The 26,521-nt window shown below is 41.3% G+C and overlaps 3 protein-coding genes and 1 long non-coding RNA gene across 4 annotated transcripts; 2 read left to right on the top strand and 2 right to left on the bottom strand.

Moving 5' to 3' along the window:
- The first annotated feature begins 8,414 nt into the window (after positions 1–8,414).
- LOC104414653 (kinesin-like protein KIN-14I) lies at positions 8,415–15,275 on the top strand. The gene is made up of 18 exons (XM_010025804.3): positions 8,415–8,924; positions 9,320–9,486; positions 9,580–9,723; positions 9,911–10,159; positions 10,253–10,324; positions 10,530–10,598; positions 10,900–10,977; positions 11,102–11,242; positions 11,327–11,408; positions 11,489–11,584; positions 11,689–11,865; positions 11,950–12,056; positions 12,168–12,508; positions 12,727–12,980; positions 13,067–13,230; positions 13,475–13,660; positions 14,192–14,691; positions 14,829–15,275. Exons 1-18 carry the CDS (start codon positions 8,804–8,806, stop codon positions 14,953–14,955), a joined length of 3,075 nt encoding a protein of 1,024 aa, XP_010024106.2. The 5' UTR covers positions 8,415–8,803; the 3' UTR covers positions 14,956–15,275.
- On the bottom strand, positions 11,238–12,261 carry LOC120287610. Its single transcript, XR_005545771.1, has 2 exons — positions 12,122–12,261; positions 11,238–12,036 (listed from the first exon to the last, which is right to left on the bottom strand). It is a non-coding gene; the product is annotated as an uncharacterized LOC120287610 (long non-coding RNA).
- A 3,339-nt stretch (positions 15,276–18,614) lies between the features above and the next one.
- On the top strand, positions 18,615–22,913 carry LOC104414650 (probable protein phosphatase 2C 5). Its single transcript, XM_039300469.1, has 8 exons — positions 18,615–19,009; positions 19,999–20,248; positions 20,609–20,780; positions 20,859–21,092; positions 21,159–21,265; positions 21,348–21,473; positions 21,558–21,787; positions 22,361–22,913. Exons 2-8 carry the CDS (start codon positions 20,039–20,041, stop codon positions 22,578–22,580), a joined length of 1,299 nt encoding a protein of 432 aa, XP_039156403.1. The 5' UTR covers positions 18,615–19,009; positions 19,999–20,038; the 3' UTR covers positions 22,581–22,913.
- Positions 22,914–24,410: 1,497 nt separating this feature from the next.
- LOC104414651 (wall-associated receptor kinase-like 20) lies at positions 24,411–25,719 on the bottom strand. The gene has a single exon (XM_010025803.3). The coding sequence runs from the start codon at positions 25,324–25,326 to the stop codon at positions 24,712–24,714; it is 615 nt and encodes a 204-aa protein (XP_010024105.2). The 5' UTR covers positions 25,327–25,719; the 3' UTR covers positions 24,411–24,711.
- Positions 25,720–26,521: the final 802 nt, after the last annotated feature.

The following is a 26,521-nucleotide window of genomic DNA, read 5'->3' as shown; positions in this document are numbered from 1 at the left end:
CGTCGGATCCGCCTCGTCGGCGTAATGAATGCGGTGCCGCCGCCGCCGCCCGCCCACCGCTGCGACAGGACGATGGGATTTGACCAGGTGCTCCGCACCTTTTTCCGCCGGTTGTCATCTTCTTTCCACTTTCCATTAAATCCCGGAAAAATCCTTACTTTTTCTTTATTCGGTCAGAAAAATCCTTACTTTTTTTTTTTTTTTTTTTTTTTGACAAAGAAAAATCCTTACTTTCACAAAAGGAAACCGCCTGCCCCCAAAATTTAGAAAAAAGACCATAATGAAAATATCTCGTCGAAATATGTAAAAGTTTGAAACGGGGATGATGGAACAAATGGCTCTCGAACTTTGGTCCCCACGTATGATGTCGTTTCTAAATTTTTAATTCGTTCATATGACTCCTTAATTTGGTTTGATGTGCAATGTTTTTCATGAATTTTTAATTTATTAAATACATCACCCACACTTTTGATAAATTCTCAGTTTAACCTATGAATAATATTTAATATTATGCTATCATTAATTCAAATTCAGGGACAACACTAAACTAAAAAATTCATTAACCATATTGAACAAATTAAAAATTTAAGAACGATTTTACACATTTAACTAAAGTTTATGAAGTGCAGCTGATAAATTATAAGTTAAAGGAGGACATGGCACCTTATGTCAAAATTTAGATAACCATCATGTCATTTTTTTCCCATTCGAAATAAAAGATGAATTTCGGAGTCGGTGGGTTGTTGAGAAATGCGGACTTCGGCCCAAGGGTTTGATGCTGCTGTGTTCCGGGGGCTGAAAAGTTGACCCGACCAACTCCTGAAGAGACGATTCTCAATTTGTTCATCGTCATCCGCGTGTCATCGTTTCCCACTCGTCCGAACCTTTTTACACGCCGTACGAATACTATGAACGTGCCCGGTTTTCGCCGGTTTGAAATTTTGACCGGACCGCCGCGAAGGTGGTGCTGACTTCACGCGGTCATACACACTCACGGTCATTTTCGCCGAACCGTCGAATTCGACAGAGCGCGGAATGTAACATCGCACCCACGTCTTCTTTAAGCATAGAATTATCTCGACACGACCGGGTCTTTTTCTTGATCAAGCTCGTCTCGAGTTGTTGCCGGGAAGCCCCTCCCGATGGCCGAATCTAATTCGGTCACTAAGCCTTGATCGATTATTCGATATCTCATGATAACAATAAGGGAAAAATTGTCAAAAAGGTCACAAATTTATCGCGTTTATACCAATTTAATGTCGAAATTTTTAATAGTATCGTTTTAATAATAAATCTTGCGTAGGGTGGGCGAGGGCTTGAGCCTTACCCAAGGCCGGTGAGCCTCGATCCTCTCACCAAATCCGACAAGGGTAAGCCTCACCTACCTAGTGCGAGGCCACCCCTATTGGCCTTGGCGACCTAGCTAGAGGAAGAAGGGAGGGAAGGGAAAATCAAAGGAAATAGGGGACAAAAAAAAAAAAAAAAAAAAACAGAGAAAGAAAGAAAATTAAGAAAGGAAATAAAAAATAGAAAAAAATAAAATATTATTAAAAATTGACAATATCAATGCTAATCATGTCATATAAGCCAATCGACATTCACGTCGGTAAAATTCGATCAAAATTAGCTAGAAAAACTAAATTAGTATTAAATCAAAAGTTTTAGGATTAAATTGGTACCGAAAAGTTTAGAATTAAATTAATACTAATATTATAAATTTATGACTTTTGATATTTTTTTTCTTGAAATAAGTGGTATTTACCTTACCCTAGTAGGTGCACGACCGAACAAGGAAGTTTTTGTTGTTTCTACGTCGTGCACAAGGAACCAAAGGATAGCGGCGAAGGACACGATGTCGTAGAAGATCCTCTGCTTCGTTGTCAAGCTCGTGATAGACGCGAATTAGCTGTCGAAACCTTGAGGGCGAAGACAATTCAAGTTTGGCCAACCAAGCCGCCCGCCCACCCACCCACCTTCATCAAGGCACGCGACTAGTGTTTGGGCTCTTCCCTGCCACGAATCTCCCGGCTTCCTCATGGCCCAAGAAATTTCAGAGAATTTCTGAGGCCCAATTTCGAGCTATCTACCTGGTCTATTCGCTCGTTTAGCAAGTGTCGCGAGGCCACTCGTTGTTGACCTACATGGTGCTGTAGATGATTGGCGGGTGCATCGGGTCGAACCCCGGGTTTGTGCCCGGGAGGTCATCGCCCAAGCCTACCTGTGCCGTCCTCCAAGCGTTCGGAGGGCCCTCGTCGGGCTGGGCCAAATTGCCCGTCCTGGGGGAGTGGTTTTAAGTTTGGACCGACGGGACATGGGTCGGGCCCGGAGCCTGCCGATGCCATCCTCCAAGTGTTTGTTGGGCCCTCATCAGGTTGGGCCGGGTTGGGCCGGACTGCCCCGACCCACAGGAGCGTTTTTCGAGTTTGAACCTGCAGGACATGGATCGAGCCACAGGCCCCTTATGGATTGAGACCTGGGCTTGAGGGGTTCCTTCTCTTTTTCCCATATGACTGGATGACAATAATTCCGAAATATAGAGAGAGAGAGAGAGAGAGAGAGAGAGAGAGAGAGAGAGGAGGGGTCACGCTTCTGTTCCTCCATCCGCTTATATTTTGCCTAAATTTTGGACTCAAAGCATAGAAAATAAATTAGAACATTAATAGAAAAACATTAACATTAAATGTTTTCATTTAACTCTGTTTTATAATATGATATTAAGACAGTTTGCCATTAAATTTGCATAAGAAAAGATCAACGACATGCACCCAACATAAGAACTGGAATCGAAAATGTAACTTGCATTCCATTTTAGGCCAATAACATCGTCCCAAAGGTTAGATCGGAATAGTTTTCTTAGGAATAGGTTAGGAGGGCACTTTCAATAGGATGGAGGTTGGGGAGACTTGTGCAGCAAATCACAAAGCCCCAACCGCAGAAAACATCACCGAAGCAACCTCAAGACTCCTTCGCATATAATATAACTCCAACTAATTTAGTCAGTAAAGTTGTGGCTCCAAAATTTCTGGATTTCTTTATGCTTATTACAAGGTGCATGGCACATGTAGGACTTTGGACTGGACCAGGCATTAAGATTTATCTATAGGATTCGGGTTTCCTCAACTCCAAAAGTAAACCAGGATCATCGACTTACCACCCCCAAGATCGAGACCCATCATTAAGAATTCGACTGATGGATCGAGATTGTCATGGCCATCTGACCTTTCTTTCCTCTTTCCTTTTGATCTAAAATGATCACAAGGAGTACTAGAAAGAAAATGAATTGGCTCTGCTCATCTTACTTCTTCATCTCGAGGACCATTGTTCTATACGTGTACTACCTGTACAGTGCGTTCCTCAAAGGCTTTGGAGTTGAAACCCTTCAACCATATATTCAATACCATAAGCTTTTCTTAAACAACTCCTTTGCCCCTTCTTTTCTTGCTCTCTCCTATCCTACATTATCTTCATCTTCATCCAAAGCACCAATGTGGGTTCAATGTGCACGAGCCCATATGCATAATTGTCCTCTTTTTCTTTTTTCTTTTTTTTTTTCCTGAGTCTTGGAGCACTTTTTTAGTTCTAGAATCAGCTCATCAATCTTCTTTTTTCTGCCTAAAAGGCCAGCAAGAGATCAGTTGAGCTGTCTAATTTTCAGTGACTTCAAGTGCTTATTGCAAGTCATGTGCCTATCCAACTTATTCCTTGCATGGAGAAGGACTGATTTAGCCCCCCTTGCCTTACCATGGGGCCATCCTCTGCTTATTTTAATTTTAGCATGAGTGCAATCAGCACTTTTGGCCTAAAGGGTGATCATGTTCTTGCTCCCTCTCTCGCGCATCACTTAATTTGGTAATTTTCCCTTTTTCTCAACGTGGAGTTTGGTGTGCAAAGTTAAAGTAGATTGGACCTTAATTCCATGATTTGCTTTGCAAATCAAAGCAAACAAGGGAATCTCAAAGATTTTTGATCTTGCTACCCTAAGATTGGGGGTGCTTTATTGGCTTTGCGTCGTTTTATCGAGATTACTGGTTTAACCCCAAAAATTTTCTCCATCTTAACTGCCGATCTAGCTTTGTCATCGTCTTATGTGCCTAGCCTCGTCGCATCCTTGATGTCACAAAGGCACAGGGGCTTTTGTACTTCACAAGACATTGGAGATTGTGGATGTCAAAAAAGGAGGTGTCATCAAAAAACATTGTGGTCCAAAATGAAGCTTTTCCAATTGATCCGATGACACATTCATGCATCCAAAAAATGAAGCTTTTCAATTAAACCAAGGTGCACATTGATCTCTCTTTTAAAAAAACTGATTTTGCCTCCTCTTAAGCCACACTCATCTGTGTACTTAATCATAATCTTCTTAACGTTGCGACGCTTGAAAGAAGCACCATACAAGGTCTAGCAAAAAGGTCGTGATTGAGCTCTTTCTCTCCATGAACACATCGAGGCCTTTGCATATCCATTGGGCGGAAGCTACACCAACATCCTATTGATAACAGCAATTAGATCTGGTTTCTCTCTTTTCCCTCTTTCTCTCTATTTTTCAATTATAGATACATCCCCCAGAAAAAGAAAAGAGAGAGAGAGAGAGGAACTGGGTTGAAAGCAGCAAGGCCAGCACATTGACTTTGTCTCCTCCACTCTCTCTTCTTTCTTTTTATTCCCTCAGCAGACCCCAATCCGGAACTTTAGGGTCTTTTCCATGCATTATGTAAATGAAAGATTTAGCATAGATAGGACTTTGGACCGACTCAGAAATCATACGATCATGTGACTTGGCTTGAGCTCTTCTTGCCATCAAGCCACTTGTTGAAAATACAAGCCTCAAGTCCCTTCCCTCCCTCCCTCCTTTATACAAACAAGTCCTAATCCCCACCTAACAAGACTTTAACTTTAACGCAAAGCCTCCCATCTTTATCCACATGTATAAAAAAAAGGGTGGGGTGGGGGGAAATTATTGGAATTTAGACAAATATCACTTAATTAAGATAAGGTTGTTGCTCCTCGGTATTTAGACAATAGCACTCCAAATCCGAAAAGGGTGTCCCGCCCACTTTAGACAATTAACTTACTCAGTTTGGAAATGGCTCCCATCTTGCACCAAAGCAACCCTAGAAAAATTGAGTTTTGGGTTGGTGCCACACATGCCTTGTCCCAGAACTCCTAGGCATGGCTCTCTAGAAAAGACTCATATGAAATACCCTTTTCTTTTTTCTCTCTTTTAACAAAATTGAGGAGAGTACTCTAATTGTGCTATTTCAAATTTAGATAAATTATATATATAAATATATGCACACATTTTTTTGAATCAGGTGGATATTCGAGAAGGTCATGCGTTCCATACTTCTTTGGCAGGGTCTTGAATAGAGAAGCCTAGCAAAGATGTTGCATTTCAAATTTGAAATAGATATTGTCACCATCAAGTATTAATAGAAAAAATATTGATTTTTGTCTACTATTGAGTATTGACCTGTCCACCTAAATCAACTTATAAAAAAAAAGGAGAAAATCCAGGAATCAGTACCTCTGAGAGTTCTCTTCAATAATAATATGAAAAAGAATTCCAAAATTCTCCGGCGAAAAAAATTCCATATTTTCTATCTTTTTTTTTTTTCGGGGGGGGGGTGCTAGCCTTTGCTCCTCTTCTTTTCTTCCTATTTTACATGTTATGGCGAGTCACGGGGTGGGCCCGTGGAGCCCACCCGCGTGAAGTTGGGCTTGGGCCGGCGGACTTTCAATCACGGGCGAGGCGGGAATGGTGGGCCCCGCCTCCGGACGCTCCCCCCGTGTGGGCCCCGCTATTATTAATTGGTCTTTTTTTATTTTTGGCGCCACATAATACGTGCACGTTGAAAGTAAACGAAAACATTTATATATATATATATATATGTATATTACATTATAATTATAATATATGCAACATACTCGTCGCCGAACCTGCCTTAGGTTCGTATCCGAACCGTGGATTTAAATATCTGTTGGAGGGAACGGCCGCTTGAATAAAAAACGGAGCTCCTCTTTCTATATTTTGCTTACACGACGCGTAGGATTTACCGAACTTAGCACTTGAGTTAATTAGACAGAAGAGATGTGGAAAATTGCTGCTTGGCAATCAATCCAGAGAAATTCAAAATACTTGTAAAAAATAATTTTTTCTCAACGGAGCTTGGATGAGCAACGAAATACACGAGTTGTATTAAGCGACGCCGCCCATCTGACGTCTAACCCGTATAGTCATATCATTATGAATGTATGGATTAGTCGAGGGTGGAGAGATGTGTGATTGCGGGTGAGTAGCATATAAGGAAAATGATGGTGTGGAGACAAGTGTTGAGGTTTCATAGTATCGATGTACGCGGTGTCGCAATATCTTGATTAATTTAGGAAATAAATGAGATTGATGTGTGATTATATGCATAAAATTCCATGAGGCGATAAGGTTTCATAGTATCGCAAGTGAGTAGTATATAAGGAAAATATGCGATCACGGGTGAGTAGTATATAAGGAAAATGACAGTGTGGAGACAGTTGCTAAGGTTTCATAATATTGTTGTCCGCGGTATCGCAATATCTTGAAAATTTTAGGAAAAAAATGAGTTTGAGATGTGGTTGTATGTATAAAATTCCACGAGGGCGTGCGGAAGTTGCTTTCGTGCGAACTCGTCTAATTATGTGACTTGCAATGATGGAATTGAGACTCGAGGTTCTATACATCATTATAGAGCTTAGTATGATATATGTTGCGACGTGGGGTTTCCGAGATTGTTTTCAATACCCTTTTAAATTACTTATAGGAATCTTTATGGGTGACTGAAGAACTGGTCCAATTTCATTAAAGTTGAACCCAACTTATACTTTTTTGAGTTAAATTATTTGGCACCCAAGATCCCATGAGCACTTGCTTTCTCCTTAAACAAAGTTCTCTTGTAGTGGGGTACATCATGAAGGATGGTGCATAGATCATGTACTCATGAACTTCTCCATATATCTATATAAATATATAAGATGAACCAAACTTGAAAACCACCTGGACAGTATTCTCCTCAAAGCTTGCAATCCTATTCATTCCAATTACATCCTACCCAAAATGAAAGGGGGTGGTTAACATATAGTAGCCAGGTATTGGTGACAGAAAATGACAATCTTCCTACTAACAGAAGAACTACCTTGCCCAAGAAAAAGAAAAACGAAAAAGAAGCCCAATTTCAGGTTGGTTTTTTCTAAGGTAAATTGTGGGTCACATAACATTGTCAGTGACCTATGTTGGAGGGTTTCTGAGCTCTTTTTCTCTAAACTTCTCGGGGTGATTCTGGGATGGGGAGTTCCCACTAATCATTATCACATGCTAAACCCTTCTATTCTAAGCAAAGGGTTAGGCATAAGCACTGAGCAGGAAATAATTAAGCCCAATCCACCATCTAACTTAGCATTGGATTTAGATGTAACGTGCAGGCAATGTTTTTGAACATTGGGTTATTTAATATGAAAAAGTTTGGTCCACCTCATAAATCTGTACAACTTAATCGATGATATAATGAAATCGGTGCGAGTAATTCATGTTATTGAGTATGTATGATGTAAGACGACAAGATTGAAACGTTTAGTCATTGCTAGATAATTATAGTCAATCTCAAGATTCGATACCATTTTGAAAGTACGACAACGAGGGATGCTAGGGAGGAGCGTGATATGAATCATAACTTTCAAATCATTTAACTAACTGTAGTCAACATCCATCTCATCATAGATGGGTACATAGAAGCAATGTACTGACTTGCTTCATAGAAAAACAACTTACTCTCATTCGACAGAGAGGTTCTACGTTGATTAGACTCGATGGCGCTTGAGAGTTATGAATGTGAGATTCAAATCGTACAATAATCGGTACATATATTCGTAGACTTTCTAACATTTATCATATTCTCTTGTCATTCCCAAACTTTTTTCCGGTCACACAATTCTATAATAAATTCTTACAAAAATCATCCCTTGCATCTTCACGCAAGATGAATTGTCGCTCTCATGGTAATCACGACGCAAGAACATCATCGATCTAGTACCGAGCAATCGGTAACTCGAACCATCACCATTAACGTCCAGCCAATGGATCGTGCCATGTAGCTTTCTAGGAATTCAAACCATTCCCCTTATTATATTCGAAATTCAAACAAATATATATTCTCCGGCGTACTGCGGTCAAGCAACTTTTGATTTTCGAAACTGCTTTTGTAGATATATTATTTCTGGGAAATGTTTGAAGGCCAAAAACTAAAAAAAGAGAGAGAGGGTAAAATTACCGAAATGCTCTTATAAACCGTCAAAGCTGCCTGTCTGCCGAGAGGCTCGGAACCAGGTTTGGTGCGGCGTGCCTTCTTCCTCTTCGACAGCCAATATTTAGAAAGAGAAGAGAGAGAGAGAGAGAGAGAGAGAGAGAGAAAGCTGTTGAAAGAGAGGGAAAGCGAAGCGAGAAAAAGCAGAGAGAAACAGAGGGAAAAGTGAGAGAGCGAAGTCCCGAGAAAATCAACGCGCATTTTCTCTCCTCCCCGCTCTTTCTCCTTCCCCCCCACCTTTTCCGTCGCGCCCTCCTTTTCCCAAGATCCCCTGATCCTCCTCCTCCGAGGACTTTGGAAACTCTCCGATCGAAATCCCCTGTTCAATTATATACGCCCCGCCCCCTCCCCTGTTTTCTTTTTCCTTTTGGAAGTTTGGTTCGTCCGTGAAGCTCCGGAGCTCGGTCCTCGAATTCCCGAGATAGGAATTCATTCGTTCTGCATTGCCTCCTCGTTTTTTGGACGCGAAAGGGATGTCGACGGAGCAGGTGGCGGCGACGTTCTCCGTGGAGTCCGTGGTGGAGGACGTCCTTCAGCAGCACCGGACGCGGTTTTGCGACCGCAACCTGGCCTCGCGGAAAGAGGAGGAAGCTTGTATGGGATCTTTTCTTGGCCATTGCGTTTTTCTTGTTTCGCGTTGCTGGTTTTCGCGATCTTTAGGACCCGATGGTTTCCGGGTTTGCGTAGTTGGTTGATCAGGCATTGAGAATTTCGATAATCTTAGCGGGCTTTTTGCCCTGACCGGTCGATCTTGAACTCTTTTGGGCAAACCAAGAAAGAAAAAATCTCGATCTCTTCCTCATGTTAATGGAGGTTCCGCGTGTGTTGTATGAATTACTTGATATTCGTCCTGCTCAGGCGCTTTTCTTGTTATTGCATGAGACGGGTTTCCCTTAGACGAGCTTTACGAATTTGTCTGTTTGAAGTTTTTCTTGGAAAGTTGGAACTTTGCAAAATCTTGAATATGACACCCTGGCATTGCTGCGCAGCCTCGAGAAGGTATGACGCGGCTGGATGGTTGAGGAAGACTGTCGGCGTGGTTGGTGGCAAAGATCTGCCCGCTCACCCTTCTGAAGAAGAGTTCAGGCTCGGATTGCGCAGCGGCATAATTCTTTGCAACGTTCTGAACAAAGTGCAACCTGGGGCTATACCAAAAGTATGCTGCTGCATTTTTCTTTCTACCGTAGGCGCAGTCGCGTGCGCAACCTTTTCGGGTTTCATGACCTTGTGTAACCCTTCTGGCTATTAGGTAGTCGAAGCCCCGTCCGACTCTGTTATCATTCCCGATGGAGCAGCACTTTCAGCTTATCAGTATTTCGAGAATGTGAGGAATTTTCTTGTGGTTGCGGAGGAATTGGGGCTTCCCACCTTCGAAGCCTCTGACTTAGAGCAGGTAGGTTTCACTGGAGAGTGATTCCCGTTCTTACCTATCTTTAAACTGAAGCTCCGGTGGCCTTTGTGGCGAGCGATTCGGTTTCGTTCATTCGATTGCAGATGCCTGATGAAATTAGCTTGATTTCTGAATGATTCGATATCTGAATCAAGACTTTTTCCTTTCGCGCTGCATAAAAATCGTTCAGGGGGGAAAATCGGCTCGGATTGTGAACTGCGTCCTGGCGCTAAAAGCTTATAGTGAATGGAAACAAGGAGGTGGAGTCGGATCATGGAAACTTGCGGGAGCTAAACCCGTTACGTCTAGTAAACAATTCATGCGGAAGAACTCAGAGTCATTCATGAATGTCTTCTCGAGGACCTCCTCCGCTAGCGACAAGTCTCTAGATGGCTTTTTTAGTGAACATGGTGATATTTGTCAGGACCTCAATGTTGCAGTTAGTGAGCTTCCCTGTTCTCATCAATCTTGGTTACACTTGTTGTAAAGCTAAGAATAGGCCATTGATGTTTTTCCGTGCTCTATTTTGCAGGGATCGTCTCGTTCTCTGAGCATGTTGGTACGACAAGTTCTTTCAGACAAGAAACAAGAAGACATTCCAATGGTGAGAGCCCTTACACGATATAACTGATGCAGACATGGTACTTTTAATAAATTTAGGTTGCAGCCATGACAGGACAGCTTAGTTTGCAAATCTTCTTTCCCTCCTTTTGATCTTTTCCATCAGGCTCCACTTCAGTGTTCCTATTATCATCTCCTATGCAAGAGCGCACATTAAGCCAAAATTTCAATTTTCCTTCTTTTAACAGGTTGTGGAATCTTTATTGAGTAAAGTCATGGAGGAGTTTGAACGTCGTTTAGCAAGTCAAAATGAAATGGTGAGTTGCTATTATTTCTCTGCAATGTGCTACATCTACAAGCACAGATAATTGATTCGGATAGAGTTCTTTTCCATTTTTTGAATGTGTTCTACCTGAACTGGCAGAGTTACACTGTGATAAATGCTCGTGCACCTGTAACAAATCTAAATCAAACAGGGGCTCTTATTTCCCCCACTAAGCAATCCCGGGCTATTGTTCCCTTGTCTTTGAGGGACCAATGGTGCTGGTGGCGCTGTTTCTGTATTTATCAGTCGAATTTCTCTGTAAATCATCTTTATTTTATTTCTCTTCTAATCAGATGAAAACTGAATCAAGAGATGTGGAAGTAACCTGCTGCGGTAATTCTCTTTCTACAAGTGGAGCCGAGGACACAAAGGTATTCTGATCGATTTGACATTGTAATTTACAGGTTTGCAACTGTTGAAGTTGCATGATGAGCATGCATACATTGAAATGGTTCATTTTTATCTGACAATGTTTGAGATTGATATATCAATTAGATTGAGGAGCAAACCGCAACACACACTCAATCCGAGGAACAACACAGTCAAAAGTCGATTGATGATGAGGCATCAGCCTCATCAGAAGGTCGACTCTTGAAAAAACAGCAGCAAGTTGAACAGCAACAGAAAGATATTCAGGTATCTTCAGTGCAATCATCTAATTAAGAAAATTTTCAAATGCCTACAAGAGGTTACTTTATGGTACTCTATTGCTATTTGCAGGAGCTGAAGCTAACTGTATGTACAACGAAAGAAGGAATGCAGTCTTTACAAATGAAGCATATGGAGGAGCTTGCCAATCTTGGTAAACTAACTGAGTTCACACTTGTTTCCAGCGCTTTTACCAAATTTTCTGATCTTTCTTGCTGATAATCTCATGAATAGGTAAATACCTACATAGTCTAGCTCAAGCTGCTTCTAGATACCAAAAGGTTCTTGAGGAAAATCGAAGGTTGTATAATCAGGTGCAAGACTTGAAAGGTATTGTTCCCCAGGTTTCATTGTCAACTTGAAGTAAAAGTACCGGACGTCTCATGCGCTGACTTTCTATCTACAGTCTAATGGTTCCTTGTGTGTTTGAGTAGGAAACATTAGAGTATATTGTCGCGTGAGACCATTTTTACCTGGGCAAGCAAATCGTCTAAGCACTGTGGACCGCCTAGAGGATGGAAATATTACAGTGAATACCTTATCTAAATATGGAAAGGAGGCCAGGAAGTCATTTACATTCAACAAAGTATTTGGTCCTTCAGCAACCCAAGGTTAGTTGGTGCACACACTTTTATCAAGGGTATTCTGGGTTTCTCTGCAAATGTTCTCACTCAAGTTTGTTGGCTTCTTTGCAGAGGAAGTATTCTCAGACACTCGGCCCCTCATTCGGTCTGTCCTTGATGGTTACAATGTCTGCATATTTGCTTATGGCCAAACTGGATCTGGAAAAACATATACCATGGTAAGATATTCGTCTTTTACCTTTTCATGTCAGAAAAACAGTTTCAGTTTAGGTTCAGTAAGTACCCAATTTTGATTAACAGACCCCCAATCAATTTTTTTCTCTCTCCAGACTGGGCCAAAAGAGCTAACAGAGGAAAGCATGGGTGTAAACTTCAGAGCATTAAGTGATCTATTCTTCCTCTCTGAGCAGAGAAAGAATACCATTTTATATGAGGTATCTGTTCAGATGATCGAGATATATAATGAGCAAGTCAGGGATCTCCTTGTGACTGATGGTCAGAACAAAAGAGTAGATATACGTAACAGCAGTCAAAATGGAATAAATGTACCTGATGCAAACCTCGTGCCTGTGTCATCATCTTCGGATGTCCTGAACTTGATGAACCTCGGTAATTGTAATCGTGCAACCGGTGCAACTGCCCTCAATGACCGCAGCAGCCGTTCACATAGGTATATGATATTTTCATTGAACATCGCTATTACTTCCTCCAGGCGATTGTTAAGAAAGTGTAAAGTCATTGGAAATATAGTCTACGATATTATGTTGCTCAACAGTATTCAAGTGAAGACAAATCACATCCTCTATGTCTTATGTACAGTTTGATAATTCCAGATTTTGATTGTGTTCTGAAATCATGGTGGTTAACTTTTTTCTTATTATTTGACAGCTGCCTGACTGTTCACGTCCTAGGAAAAGTGCTAGCTTCTGGAACCATTCTCCGTGGTTGCATGCATCTGGTTGACCTGGCGGGAAGCGAAAGAGTGGACAAATCTGAGGTGACAGGGGACAGACTGAAGGAGGCTCAACACATTAACAAATCTCTTTCTGCATTAGGAGATGTGATTTCTGCCCTTGCTCAGAAGAACTCACATGTTCCTTACAGGAACAGTAAGCTGACACAATTGCTCCAAGATTCACTTGGTAAGAGTTACTCTGTTTCTTCGATGATGAAGATGTTCTTTGTCTTTTAACATTCCAATTAAGTTGTTGGACCTCATGTTTAACAGGAGGGCAAGCCAAGACACTCATGTTTGTGCACATAAGTCCAGAGCCTGATGCTATAGGAGAAAGCATCAGTACACTTAAATTTGCTGAAAGGGTGTCTACTGTTGAACTTGGTGCAGCTCGAGTTAATAAAGATAGTGCAGATGTGAAAGAGCTAAAAGAGCAGGTTCTTCTTCTTCTTTTTTCCAAGCAGACTTCAAGTGTTACTTGATAGATTAAGTGAAAAAAGATCTTGTCTACTCTCTTAAAAATTAAGTATGCAACCGGATGTTGATATTTTCTTTGCCCTTTGCATCAATAACTACCTTGCTTAATTTTGCAAAATGAATCTCAAAAGTTCTCTCTTGCTGAGAATCTTAGGCTTGATTATCAGAAAAATTGAATCTAATATCCAATGTCTTTGGATGCAGATAGCTAGCCTTAAAGCTGCTCTTGCAAAGAAGGAGGGAGATAGAGAGCAGCTTCATCGTTCCCGGTCCTGCAGTCCAGAAAGATTTGAAGTACAATCGACACTTTCTATGCAACTTAGTTGGGAGGGTCCAGGACAAGTGGCAATTAGTCATAGACAACCAATGGAGGATGTTGGAAACATAGAGGTATGGACATTCGAATCAAGAATATCAACACATACAAAAAGTTTCCTAACTCTGTCAGCATGTAGATCCAACTTTACTTTCCCTTATTGACTACGGAACCAGTATTAATAAGTGTTATCTCTATATGCTCCAACCGTGGTATGACAAGACATTAGGAAGTAATTTAGCTACGGATCAGAAACTGTAGATAGGCATGCATACAGCCCCATAACATACGTGTCCTCGTATAATTTCATGAATTTGTTGAAGTTTACTGAAGAGTGTTTTCCTGGCAATAGTTATTTTGGGGTTCCATTTGACTACGTCTCCTGGAACTGGAACGAAAAGATTTGAATTTTCTCTTCTATATCAGGAAAGGCTGAATGACATGATATAGAAGAGAACTGGTAATAGAGTATCATACATAAATAGGGACAAAATAGGCTGTGGAGTCTCCTGGTGGGTTCTTCTTGTCAAAATAAACTTATTATCTTCTTTGATAATATGACTTTCATTCCTTAGAATCATATTGGGATGATTTGATGTCTGCAGGTCCAGAACAAATCCATATCCAAGCAGAAAAGACAGAACTCAGATCTTCAGGAGATGCTAGCAAACTCACCACCCTGGCCGCCGGTTACCAGTCCCGGACTAAATGGGAAGGATGATGAGAAAGAATTAGTTTCAGGGGAGTGGGTTGATAAGGTGATGGTTAAAAAGCACGATGGCCTGAGCAGGGAGGAACATCCGCTGGTTAATTGGGAGGCCGAAAACGGGGACTTGCCTCGCATGTTTTTTCAGAGACACCATTCGGATCCGTCATTGCTGTCTCGAAACAGTCTTCCACAGAACAAAATCAGGAACAACCAAGATTGCGATGCGCAGAGGGATCGATGCAACGATAACGACTCCGACGACCTGGAGGCTGCGACGAGCGACTCCTCTGAACCAGATTTGCTCTGGCAATACAGCGCTTCTAAAGTTGCCAAGAATGGCTTGGCGTCAAGGGCCAAGAAACCTCAGCCCAAGTCAGCAAAGAGCCCGGAGACAAGGTAATGTTCTTGATACTGGATCAACATTCCTTCTTATAGATTGAGGAAAGTACTACCAGTCATATATATTTCGCGTCTTAAGATTCGGGGACAAGTTCGCAGCAGAAGTAACTATGATCTCTCTCTTTCTCAAACAGGAGTTTGATTCCCACGTTAGCTCCTTCGCCGTCGAGGAAACTGCCCCGCGGAACCAGTCCGCCGCCGCACAAAGCTCGGCAGTCCACGACGGTCGACGGGAGACGAAGAAATGGTTACGCAAAGTAAAAATGTGCACGTACGTACCAGGAGGGGGGCGGTATAGGGAAGCGAAGTGTACCTGAGTTTTTGGTTCTTTTCTTCTTCTTTGATTCTTTGTGTACTAAATGTATTACAGGGAGAGAGAGAGAGGATGTGTTAATATAGAAAGCGTCGATGCTTCGGCGCTGGAGGGTGATTTGTTTATGTGGTCACCTCGTCGATTCCGATTTGTTCATACGTTTTTGTCCTCCTTCACCAGGTTTGCTGGCTTTCTTCTTTTGAAAGAAATGAAAACAGAGGAGGGAAAAAAAAAAAAAAAAAAAAAACAGAGTGGGAGAATCGATCAATGAGTTTCTCTTTCGTCTCTTGTCCTAAGCATTCAAAAGGGAATCATTCTATTCCCTCAAGCACCATAATTTTATAGAGCATATCATGCCCGCAAGGAGCTAATTACCAACAAAAAAGTTGACTGGATTTCGAGCAGCTTATAAGAACCTTACACCATTATTTAATTTCACGCCACTTACCCAGTGTTATCGCGTCAATTTGGATATGAATTTTTTCTAAATTTAATCATAAAAATATGAATCGAGTTGGGTATGCGTTTAGTGACATTGGCTTGAATACGATTTATTAATCTTATATTATATGGAAATTAGTTTTTTAGGTTAAATCATTTTCGATCCGGTCCGGCCATGATTGGCCTGCCCAAAAAAGGTTCATCCGTGATTCCGATCCATGGGACTCGCGTGGGCTTCGAAACAAATGCGCATTGCGTTCGGATTTCTAGCAAAAAAAAAAGTCCACGGCGGCGTCGATGGCGAGACGCGTCAGGCCACGTGATCTTTTTCCCACTCGGAGAAATCCCCCGCGTGGGGCCCGGCGGGCACGTGGCCACGTCAGCCGACGGTCGGGCGGTTGTGGCATCGGGGGATAAGACATATATCCGCAAAAGTGGCCTTTCTTTTTCCCCTTGGATTTTGCGTAGAGAAAAGGCAGAGGAAAATGTACATGGGATGGGAGTGTCCTTTTCATGGCGGGAGAGCGACACGCTCTGGCCATGCGAAAATGGCCGCACCACTTTTTCCAGGATTCATCATCGATGGATCGGTCATTTTGCCCACCAAACTCACTACATTTCACTGTACATAATGGCGATGTATCACACGTACATATGTATATTTATATATTTTGGACTGATTTCCAAAACAAAACAAAAAAGCACGGACTTCATATTGAGCCACAATTCTGGCCCGAGTCTTTTTTTTTTGTCTCAATAAGAATTACTATCTTTCGCTTGAGTCACGCCTTCCTTGCCTAAAGTTTTGAGATTTTGTAGATTGTTGTGAGGATTTTGGTGGGGCACGGCACTAGGGTTTTCTTCATTGTACTTCCCAACGAAATCCGTCACTAGAGCCGGATAAATTAAATTAGATCGATTGATTAATGTCCACTCGACACCGACTTCGAAGTTTTCAATGGAGGGCTTGGGCTGGTTTCGAAATAAGGGTTCTCGTATTGAGCTTGGCGAATCTTGTCCATGATATTTCTTGATATATGCTGAAGAGATTCAAACTGAACATTTTTTTGATTTGTCGGTAAAATGCATGAGACTATAAGTAGTTTCATCATTATACTTCAAGCCATGGCTTGAAAAAGACGACGATGAAGAGCGCTTTAAATCTAGCTAGGGCTAGATTTAGAATTGAAGTGAAAGTTGATGAATCTATATGAGATTATAAAAAAAAAAAAAGGTTTAAGTTGGAAATGTCATTTGACCTAAAGTTTATGCTTTTTTGGAATTAGGCCTATACATTATATACATAATCATTGAAACTCTCCACAAGAAATAATCACATTATCTTTCAAAATTTTAATTAATATGTTACTGGATGGATCATTCGTCGATCTAACGTTATTTCAGCCATTTGGGTAACAACCCAACCTATTTTGCCTTCAGCAGCCAATAAGCGACGATAGTCTTTCCACTATTTCGTTTTCATTTTCTATCTCTAACAAAAGTTTTAATGAATGGACCGTTCTTCTCATATTACCGATCGAGTCAACATATAATTAACACGTTTTCATTTCAATACGTATCACGATACAGGGCACGGCCATGATTTCGGCGTGGAAATGTGAGGATCACGACGGGAAAGGGCATCATCGACCTCGAAGGCGGCAGGACCTAAGAAAGGGAGGATTTCGGATTGTCCTTAATGTCGACTCAACCGACGACATTTGCTTTTGGGTTTTTACTTGGGCCCCCTTCATTATCATTTCCTCCTCCGAATTCTCCGTCGCTAAAACGCTCGTTGGTTGGTTTCGTTTTTGTCGCCACCTGCCGGCTTTTCCTGACTCTTTTTTGCTTAATTTAAAATCCCCTCCTTTCGGCAACGGGAGGCATCATTAATTATTATAAGCATGTTCAAGACAAAGGAAAAAGGAAAAGAAAAATACATTTTTTTTTGCTTGTTTTAATTTTTTCCCTCAAGCTTATGTTATAAGTATCGTTTTATTTTTTTTGGAATTTTCGAACAAGTTGGAATTCCATTTGTAGTTAACATCAGAATCAAAACCTAAATATTGATGATTCTGGTGGCACCGGTTGACTTATTCCGTGCCATTTGCCCCTTAAAGTAAGATAATATGATTCGACCAAAAAAATTAAAATAATTTGAAAAATGTTTAGGTGGCCTTTTAATCAGTCTAGGTTTGACAACTGAGCATTCCTAATGCTAACCCACCTAATCAATTTTTTTTTTGCTTGTTTTTGGTTTAGTCTAAAACCCACCTAATGATTTTTTGCCAGCCCCCCGTCTCGGCACTTTCTTGCTACTTAATAATTTCGTGTCTAACATACGTGGAATTAAAAAATAAGAAGAAAATCCCATTTTCCTTTGGTGGCTTACAATTCAGGCTTATTAAAAGTCAACTGCCCCTAAAATGACAATTCTAGACAGGGATACGGAAACTTCTCAGGGGCAATAATTCCACTGCTTTCTTGGATTTTATTTTTTTTTATTTTGATGGCTCATTCTATTTCGCAGCATAATATAAAAAATTACTGATGTACAAGAGCTAATCGGCTTAATCTGTTCTTATTACTTGATCAACCAACATTTTTCCTTTATAGATAAATACTCAATGATTTATTAATTAATATCTAAAATCTTAATTTATTTAACACACTCTCAAAGGGAAAACGACCTAAATAATTCATGAATTTTGATTCAATAATAATGTAATTCATGAATTTTTAATTTATTCAATACGACTTCTGAATTTATATAATATGATAATTGAATTTTTAATTTATTTTATGTAATCTTTAAATTTTTGTACATATTCAAACTAATCCCCAAATTACATAAAAATATTTTTAATTTAAGTTCAGGGAAATAGTTTGAAGGGACCACATTAATAAAATAAAAAATTTAAGAAGAGCATTAGATTAAAATTTAAGAATCTGTATTAAATAAATTAAAGATGGAGGGACCACGTCACAAATCACATCATTATTTCCGCTCCCAAAAAAGAGTTCGAGATTGTCGCTGCTCGGCCCTTTTTCGATCACAGCACAGCAGTGGCAAGCGGGGGCAAAAACCCCGGACGACCGAGGGCAGCGGAGTAATTTCGCCTGCGCCCCCTTTGAGCTGGTTACAACTACGATCACGACGCGAACCGTCGTTATCAAAATCCCCCGCACGAAATCGCCCCGTCCTGCTCCCCCCCCTTTCTCTCTCTCTCACTAGATTTTTCTCTCCCCAATCACCTCCGCCGCGAAATCCTCCCTCGCTCTCGCCGTCGCCGGCATTCTCCCCCTTCGCCTCCGCCTCCGCCTCCGCCTCCGCCTCCTCCTCCGGCGGCGCTCGCCGGCGACTGCGACTGCGACTGCGACTGCGACTGCGACTGCGACTGCGACGGTTGCTTCCCCTGATTCCGCCGCCGATGGGCCCCGCGGCGGCACGAGCGAATGCGCAGGGCGGGCGGAGGGAGCTCTGAGCGGCGACATTCCGGGCCCTCCCCATGGCGGAATCTCGCGGCTCGGCCCACTGACGAACGCCGTTGGCTCCGCAATGTGAGTTCCCTCCCCCCGCCCCCGGCCCCGCCCGGAGAGAGGAGTACCGGAGTTCTCTTGTTGTTCTTCTTCTTCTCGTCTCTCGAGTCACTCGCTGAGAGTCTGCAATTTTGTCAGTCGCCGCCGGTACTCGTCGCTCGGCCGGAGAGATTGGTGTCGAGTCGTTTGGGGGCGGTGTCGAGAGAGATCGGCGCGGGTTGGTGCGGTCGGATCGAACTTTTTTCGTCTCGCATTGTCCGATTGAGGTGTTAGGTTTTGATTTGACGGCGTTGCTTCGTTCAGTAAATTCCGTGTCGTTCGCCTCTCTATTGGAGCACATTTTTGGTATTCATTTCGTCAGGCGATGTCTCTCGAGCATAATGTCTCGCATGGTGAAGATTGAAGAGCATTGAGAGTCTTGCCTGTGATTTTTGTGTTTATTTCTTTTTTAGGCCCTTGGGTCTGTTTCTGGTTCGAGTGTTCTTTTCCTGATGCGTTAGGGTTTTTCAAAGTGAGCTACTTTCTAGGCGCTTTAGGTATGGTGTGTGCATTCGTTTTGCCTTGATCCGTGTCGGTGTCGAATCACAAGTGCTCAAATGCCCCGCCGAGCTGAAGATATCGGTAGATGAATGTCGTATTCGTCGACTCGGTGCATTGATTTAGTCCTTTACCGGTGTATGTTTGCGAAAGCGTGTTTAGACTGTCGGGACTCTTGAAAACCAAGCTAATCGCAGCTTAAAGTGGCAAACCTTTTGGCATTTTTTCGCTTTAGGTATAATGGCGTTCCTCCGTTAGTCGTGTCCGTTTTTTCTTCTGCAAATATGTGGATGTACTCTGATTTATTTACACTAGACTATGGTCTGGACCTTGGGAGATGGAATTTCATCTATTTAGTTGTTTCTTAACGGAAGCGACTTGATATATTTGTGGCAATAATCGTAATTAGTCGGCTTGTCGAGAGACTGATGTGCAGAGTGCTCTTTATTGAAATAATTGTTCTGAATGTTCAGGTTTCAGGATTGGTTTCTGCGAAATGCCAAACTGTAGAACATGAGTCAGGCTGAAGTATCAAGGATGAAACCTCCTCTTGTCCCGCTTGCGACTCTGATTGGTCGTGAGCTTCGGGGTGGGAAAGTTGAGAAGCCTCTCGTGAAGTATGGACAGGCCGCTTTGGCGAAAAAAGGGGAGGACTACTTTTTGACAAAACCTGACTGTGAGAGGATTGCTGGGGACCCATCAACCTCATTTTCTGTATTTGCGGTACTCTTCGTGATATCTTTCGTTAAAGGAATTGTATCTGTATCAGCCAACCCTCTCATATTCCTTTAGTAGCTTCTATATGCTTATTTCAAGAGAAAAAAGGAACTTGTCTATAGCACAGTGCAAGAAGCTCCTAAGTTGAAAATTTCAAATAGTTATGCAACTAAACTCTGGTTTGTTCATACGGCTTAGTGAAGTGTACATGTCACGTTAAACAGTTTCCAGGACTGAAATTATCCTTTTCTCTGTTCTTTGTTTATTCCTTATCTTTGTGTAATATTCTCAAGGATAGCATATCTCCATTCTGCATTTTTTTGTTTCACGGCACCTGCAGCAATTTAGTATTATTTCATGGTGCAGATATTTGATGGACATAATGGCATTTCGGCTGCCATCTTTGCAAAGGAGAACCTATTGGCTAATGTTTTAAGTGCTATCCCTCAAGGGGTTAGTCGAGATGACTGGCTTCAAGCACTTCCGCGGGCCCTTGTCGCAGGTTTTGTCAAGACTGACATAGAATTTCAGCAGAGAGGCATGTTACTACCATCTTGTCCTTTTTATTGAAATGCTATCCATTTCTTCTTACCTTAATACTCTCATTGCATGACAGGTGAAACTTCTGGGACGACAGTAACATTCGTGGTTATTGATGGGTGGACAATTACTGTTGCATCAGTGGGAGACTCTAGATGCATATTGGACACACAGGGAGGTGTTGTTTCTCTCTTGACTGTTGATCATCGTCTTGAAGAGAATGTGGAAGAGAGGGAACGAGTCACTGCAAGTGGAGGTGAAGTGGGAAGACTGAATGTGTTCGGTGGAAATGAGGTACAAGATTGCTTGCGTTTTGATCCATCAAACCCAAACAAAAGAGAATCCCTGTCCTTACCTGCTATATCATGGTTCGCAGGTTGGCCCCTCCGTTGTTGGCCTGGTGGATTATGCCTTTCAAGGTCGATAGGTGACACAGATGTAGGTGAATTTATTGTGCCAATACCACACGTTAAGCAAGTAAAGGTGAGATGATCTGGTCGAATTGGCTTGTTCTTTTTGAAGTTTTAAGAATGATGAAGTTGAAAAACCACATTCCTGGTTACAGATTTCAAATGCTGGGGGAAGACTCATAATTGCTTCTGATGGTATCTGGGATGCTTTATCTTCTGATGTTGCTGCCAAGTCTTGTCGAGGTTTACCAGCAGAACTAGCTGCAAAGTTAGTGGTTAAGGTAATTCCCTATGCGATCTCTAAAATATGTGGAATTTTTATGACTTTTCTCCACATTTGTTATCATGTTTGTTCTACTGTTCAGGAGGCACTTCGGTCAAGAGGCCTGAAAGATGATACAACCTGCCTGGTTGTTGATATTATCCCATCCGACATCCCTGTAATACCTCCAACACCAAAAAAGAAGCAAAGTTTTCTCAGTACATTTTTGTCAGGGAAGAAGTCCCAGAGTGTGAATAAAGCTACCAGTAAGCTTTCTGCTGTCGGGGCTGTGGAGGAGTTGTTTGAAGAGGGTTCCGCAATGCTGGCGGAGAGGTAATCCTTTTAACATATATTTGATGTACTTATTTTTCCTTGCAAAAGTGAAGTTTCCCATCGGAGATAATATGCTGTTTTGAGGATGAATATGGGAAGTATGTCAACTCATGAAGCTACCCTTGCACCAAAACTAAATGAAATCTTTCAAACATGTTACAGGATAGGTACTTTATCAATGTCTTGTCATCAGGGTTAATTTTTCATCTATCGAATCACTTATTGGCAAATTAATAGGCAAAATCTCGAAGGAAACATCAATAGCTATTTCAAAACACTATACTGGACTGCTTTCTAATGATTTGTGCTAGTGGCCGTGTCATGTAAAGATAATGTTGCTCATATTGGCGGTTTACACTACATGAGCATGAAGGAGAAGTGAAAGGATGTTGTTTTGACTACTTACATTATTCTGTTCAAAGTCATAGATTGCCGAGATATTCATGCTAAATAGAGGTTTAATAGGTCCTGAAATATAAAAGGTATGGTGAATTTAGATTGTTGCCTTGCTGGGGGAAGTTCAAGGATGGGTAGTTTTAATTTTCTGTAAATGTTCTGTAATTTTTACTGCAGGCTAGGTAAGGATTTTCCTTCAAACCAAAGCCCCGGGACTTTTAAATGTGCAGTCTGTCAAGTGGATCAGCCTCCTGCTGACAACTTGACAGCAAATTCTGGATCCTTTTTCTCCCCCACATCAAAGTCAGGCGAAGGGCCATTCCTCTGCACAATTTGTCGGAAGAAGAAAGATGCCATGGAAGGAAAAAAGCCAAGCAGATCTTTGGTGGCCTCATAGCAAATTGTCTGGTATAGTAAATAGTCATATGATTTTTTTCCCTGGCAGTGTGAGCAGCGCCTGGTTTTCCTGTTTCGGTGGTGATTATTGTCAACGTGTGAGAGTTGAGATAGAGGAGCAGGTGTTTTCTGAGATTGCAAGTGTCCATGTTTGATTTCCAGTTTGTGCTCAGCTGTTGGACTGACTAACTAAGAAGACGCAGCGAATTTGTTAAGTATGGTCGTGATAGTTTGCTTGCTAACATCTCAAGTTCGTGTGTAAAGAAGTGAAGCTTGAATAGTAAGACCTTTGATTGGGTTTTTCTGGCTATAATACAAAATCTCGCTTTCATTAGTTTGCTGTCTTTCTGCCCCTTTGTTTCTCTTTTATGGTTTCTAGCAATCCAGATTTTTTTGTTACTTCATATTTACTTAAGTGGCGCTAAGAACGTTTACCAATTTTTCACCTTTTCTTTGATATGGTTGTCGCTTGAAATTGCCGATTTGCCGTTAGGTATGTTTTTAGAATAGTGACTGACTGTTATTCATAATGTGGCACCCATTTGATTTAGCTGTACCGAGATGTTCCTACACTTTGTTTTTTCTCTTTCTTGTTTTCACTTTATGGAATTTATGTAAAGATGGCAAAAGTACGTCTATTTTGACTCAGCTTGACAGCCTATGTTGAGACTTCAAAATAGCAGAATCAATGCGATCTGCATCACTTATAGATCTATTCGTTTTGATACGCTTTAACTTATACATACAGGCGTATAGTTGACTTTCCACTAGGAAGAAAAGTCCGAAAAGAATGAAAGAAAGAGGCGGTAAGAAGGAAGTTGCTTGAGCCACATTTTGCTTTCGAATACACAGAATCCAGCTAAAAGAATATTTGGGCCTAAGATTCTTCTGTGTCACCTAAAATTTAACCTTAACCATATTGGTTGAACACAGTACATAGTAGCTTGTCTTCGTATTAAAATTGATATGGTACGAAGTTTGAATGAGATTGAATGATTCCGGCATCAAATCATGCTGTTAGTGTCAGGCAGGTTAACGGTTGTTTTTAAGGACAATATTGTAAAAAAATTCCCTAATCAATATTCTATGACACATATTTCTTGACAATTTTCATCTCACTAAAAATCTCAAACAGGTATTTATAATCCAAATAAACCCTTTGTTTGCATTTTATCCAATATCTTGTTAAATGTATATTATTCTCCACATCTGATTTGTCATTCTCCATGTCTAATCTGTCTTGTAGTCGTCTCCCACGTGTATTTGCACATTCATATAGAACATTTGACAAAATGTTAAGAGATGGCAAATTTGGATAAGGGGCACTAGTTTATGATTTTTTGTGAGATGAAAATTAATTTGAGAATAAATGCATCATGAGGGCACCGGTTTGAGATTTTTATGGTAGTAAATTTAATTTTTGAAACACCGTCCAATGCAAATTGTAATACTGCTTGTAGGACAATGTCGGTTTTAACTTTACAAGTGACTAGTAAAATTGGAACTTAATATGTTCTTGTCATGTCAGTTCTTTATGTTTCTCTGTCTAAATCTCCTTCATCAAAATTATTGGAAAATTCCAGTGGTGTTGTTTATTTATATTGGGTAGGACCAAAGAAAACTATCATTAGCAGAACACTATCTAAGGGACACCGTAACTGCATATTTCTGAGCCTTATTTGCCATCTAAAAGATCTCTTCTTTCGCACACGCATATTGGCTTTGATGGTAGAAAGTTGTATTTCTACACACTCGAGCTACTGAGTAAGCCTGAGAGAGAGAGAGAGAGAGAGAGAGAGAGAGAGAGAGAAGTGACCATGAAGCATGGGTGGCAAACAGCAAACAAAGCCAAATTGAGATTGATGCTAGGAGACCAAGAAGACATTATTACTCACTTATTCAATTACAAGGTCATGCTCAGCACCTAACCGAGCATGGACAGTTACAGAAGATACGGAACACAGACCAATAACAAGACATGACAGAACATGCAACCATCATTCGATTGACAATTTACCATGCATGGGAGGAGATACGATACCGTGGCAAAGAAGCAACAGCTACAGACTCTAAACCCCTCCTTTTAAATAATTACACAGTACTGCGTTTGGTCTGCACCTTGACAGAAAACCTCAACTTGGGCGGACCCATTGCAGCTCAATACCATAATTCCATGAACCGACTGGATTGCTAGGCTCAATATTCACCACGGATGTGTAAGCAGTGCACCCTCCATCCCTAATCCTAATTCTATGAGAGGTCATGGCCGAATCTTTCAAGTAATGACAGCAAAGGGTGTTTCTACACCCTCTTGCTTCCACCGCATTGTCCTCATAAGTCCTACAAAAGCTGTTTGAAGAACAATTCAATGGCGAAAGAAGGATGTTGCTCGAGCAATTCAGCAGAATCACAGTGTTGTGAGTGGATATGTTAAATGGCAAGTTCTCATCCAGACTCAAGCCGCCTACACTAAGGTCAGAAGAATAACATGTATTATTCTGTATCATGGGGGGACTTATGATAAGCTTGTCAGCACTAGGGTCAATGCTGAGGACCTCATAGTAAGTTCCTCCAGCCGACAGAAACTCTAGGCCTCCGTTCTTACAGTACACCTTGTACCTAGGGTCCCCACAGCTGTCATCTGTGCTAAGTGGGTATGGAACCTCCATGCTGCCGCATTTAGGGCATGGAGTAAGAGATGACACTTGGGCCACTGAAACGAGCAAGAGAAATATCACAAGCTCCATCCTCAAACAGAAGCTGAAGTGAGTGAAAAACAAGTGTTTAGAACATGGAAAGCTCAGAGCTAAGGCACTCTATATATAGCAATCTCTTTTGTAAGAGAGTGCAAGGGATTGTGGAGCACGATCAAAACGGGCTATTGTTTAAAATTTCATCTGTAGTGCAGTTTTAGCTGGTCCAATCATCACTAGAATTAGAGACCTGTCAGTGTTTTTGGCTACTAATTCGGAATAATGCAGGTAGTCATTTAGTTTCAAATCCATGAATCTGTAATGTCATTAGTGGGTTGACAGTTTATCCGTACCAACATTCAACCAATAGAAACTCCTGCTGAATACTAAAATCCTTCTACTTGTCCTGTCATTATTCCCACTATCTGGTCTGAGGACACCAATGGCATCAGTCAATTGGAACTGATTAAGAAATAAAAATCTTACTGTAATTAACATGATTGGAAAGAGAAAGAAATAGAAAAACAGAGAGAGAGAGAGAGGACATAAAATGCAGATATTTATCTTAATGCGAGTAAACTGTTCATATCCATACTACTTTTCTCTCCAGTTGAATGTTGCGATCAACCCAACTTCAATTGGAACGTACTCACCATCCGGTAACCACCAACTTCCAGATTATTCGTCTTAGGGCATAAGGTATTCCTGATGGTCCAGATAATGTGTATATGCATCGAAAAAACTGAGAACGTTACGGAAATTGGGGTTCGGTTCATCGAAGGACACGGGTTGTGATGTTTCTAACGATGACAGTAACAAGTGCTCCAGGAAGAAGACGAAGCAAGTTTTTTACAATGGTGCTCTTTTCCAGGTTCACCAATATCCCAAAGATGACACGTGCCAGGACACTAAATCATAAAAGAGGTGGGCCGCCAGTCCCACTTGTTTAGAAATTTTAATGGGGTCACCTGCCTTTTGAGGGCCCCAATTTCCAAGAGCAGTGTCCAATCAATAAATAAACACGCTATGATAATTTCAGGCAAAAACGAAGGTTCAACAAAAATGGTGAGAAGCTTTAAATAAAGCTTTTTGGTGGCCATTAAGGCTAAGATGTTGCCACGATTCCTAGGTTGATCTTTTAGAGTGCACGTCTAAAGCATTCAAAATAATTAAACTAGATGCCATCTGTCGAGTTATCATAGACCCTGACAAAAACATATTTGATGCGCTATGTCTCACAGTCCTCACG

The sequence above is a fragment of the Eucalyptus grandis genome, chromosome 8 (assembly GCF_016545825.1).
Source record: "Eucalyptus grandis isolate ANBG69807.140 chromosome 8, ASM1654582v1, whole genome shotgun sequence".
NCBI lineage: Eukaryota > Viridiplantae > Streptophyta > Magnoliopsida > Myrtales > Myrtaceae > Eucalyptus > Eucalyptus grandis.
This window is presented reverse-complemented; position numbering and strand designations above follow the sequence as displayed.

What these genes read in the sequence shown, in the direction of transcription:
- LOC104414650 (XM_039300469.1), top strand. Translation starts at nt 20,039, where the DNA reads ATGAGTCAGGCTGAAGTATCAAGGATGAAACCTCCTCTTGTCCCGCTT. An exon ending in CCTCATTTTCTGTATTTGCG is followed by an intron (nt 20,249 to 20,608) that starts GTACTCTTCGTG and finishes TTCATGGTGCAG; the next exon opens with ATATTTGATGGACATAATGG. An exon ending in CTGCAAAGTTAGTGGTTAAG is followed by an intron (nt 21,474 to 21,557) that starts GTAATTCCCTAT and finishes TCTACTGTTCAG; the next exon opens with GAGGCACTTCGGTCAAGAGG.
- LOC104414653 (XM_010025804.3), top strand. Translation starts at nt 8,804, where the DNA reads ATGTCGACGGAGCAGGTGGCGGCGACGTTCTCCGTGGAGTCCGTGGTG. An exon ending in AACCTGGGGCTATACCAAAA is followed by an intron (nt 9,487 to 9,579) that starts GTATGCTGCTGC and finishes TCTGGCTATTAG; the next exon opens with GTAGTCGAAGCCCCGTCCGA. An exon ending in GTGGAGCCGAGGACACAAAG is followed by an intron (nt 10,978 to 11,101) that starts GTATTCTGATCG and finishes TATATCAATTAG; the next exon opens with ATTGAGGAGCAAACCGCAAC.
- LOC104414651 (XM_010025803.3), bottom strand. Translation starts at nt 25,326, where the DNA reads ATGGAGCTTGTGATATTTCTCTTGCTCGTTTCAGTGGCCCAAGTGTCA.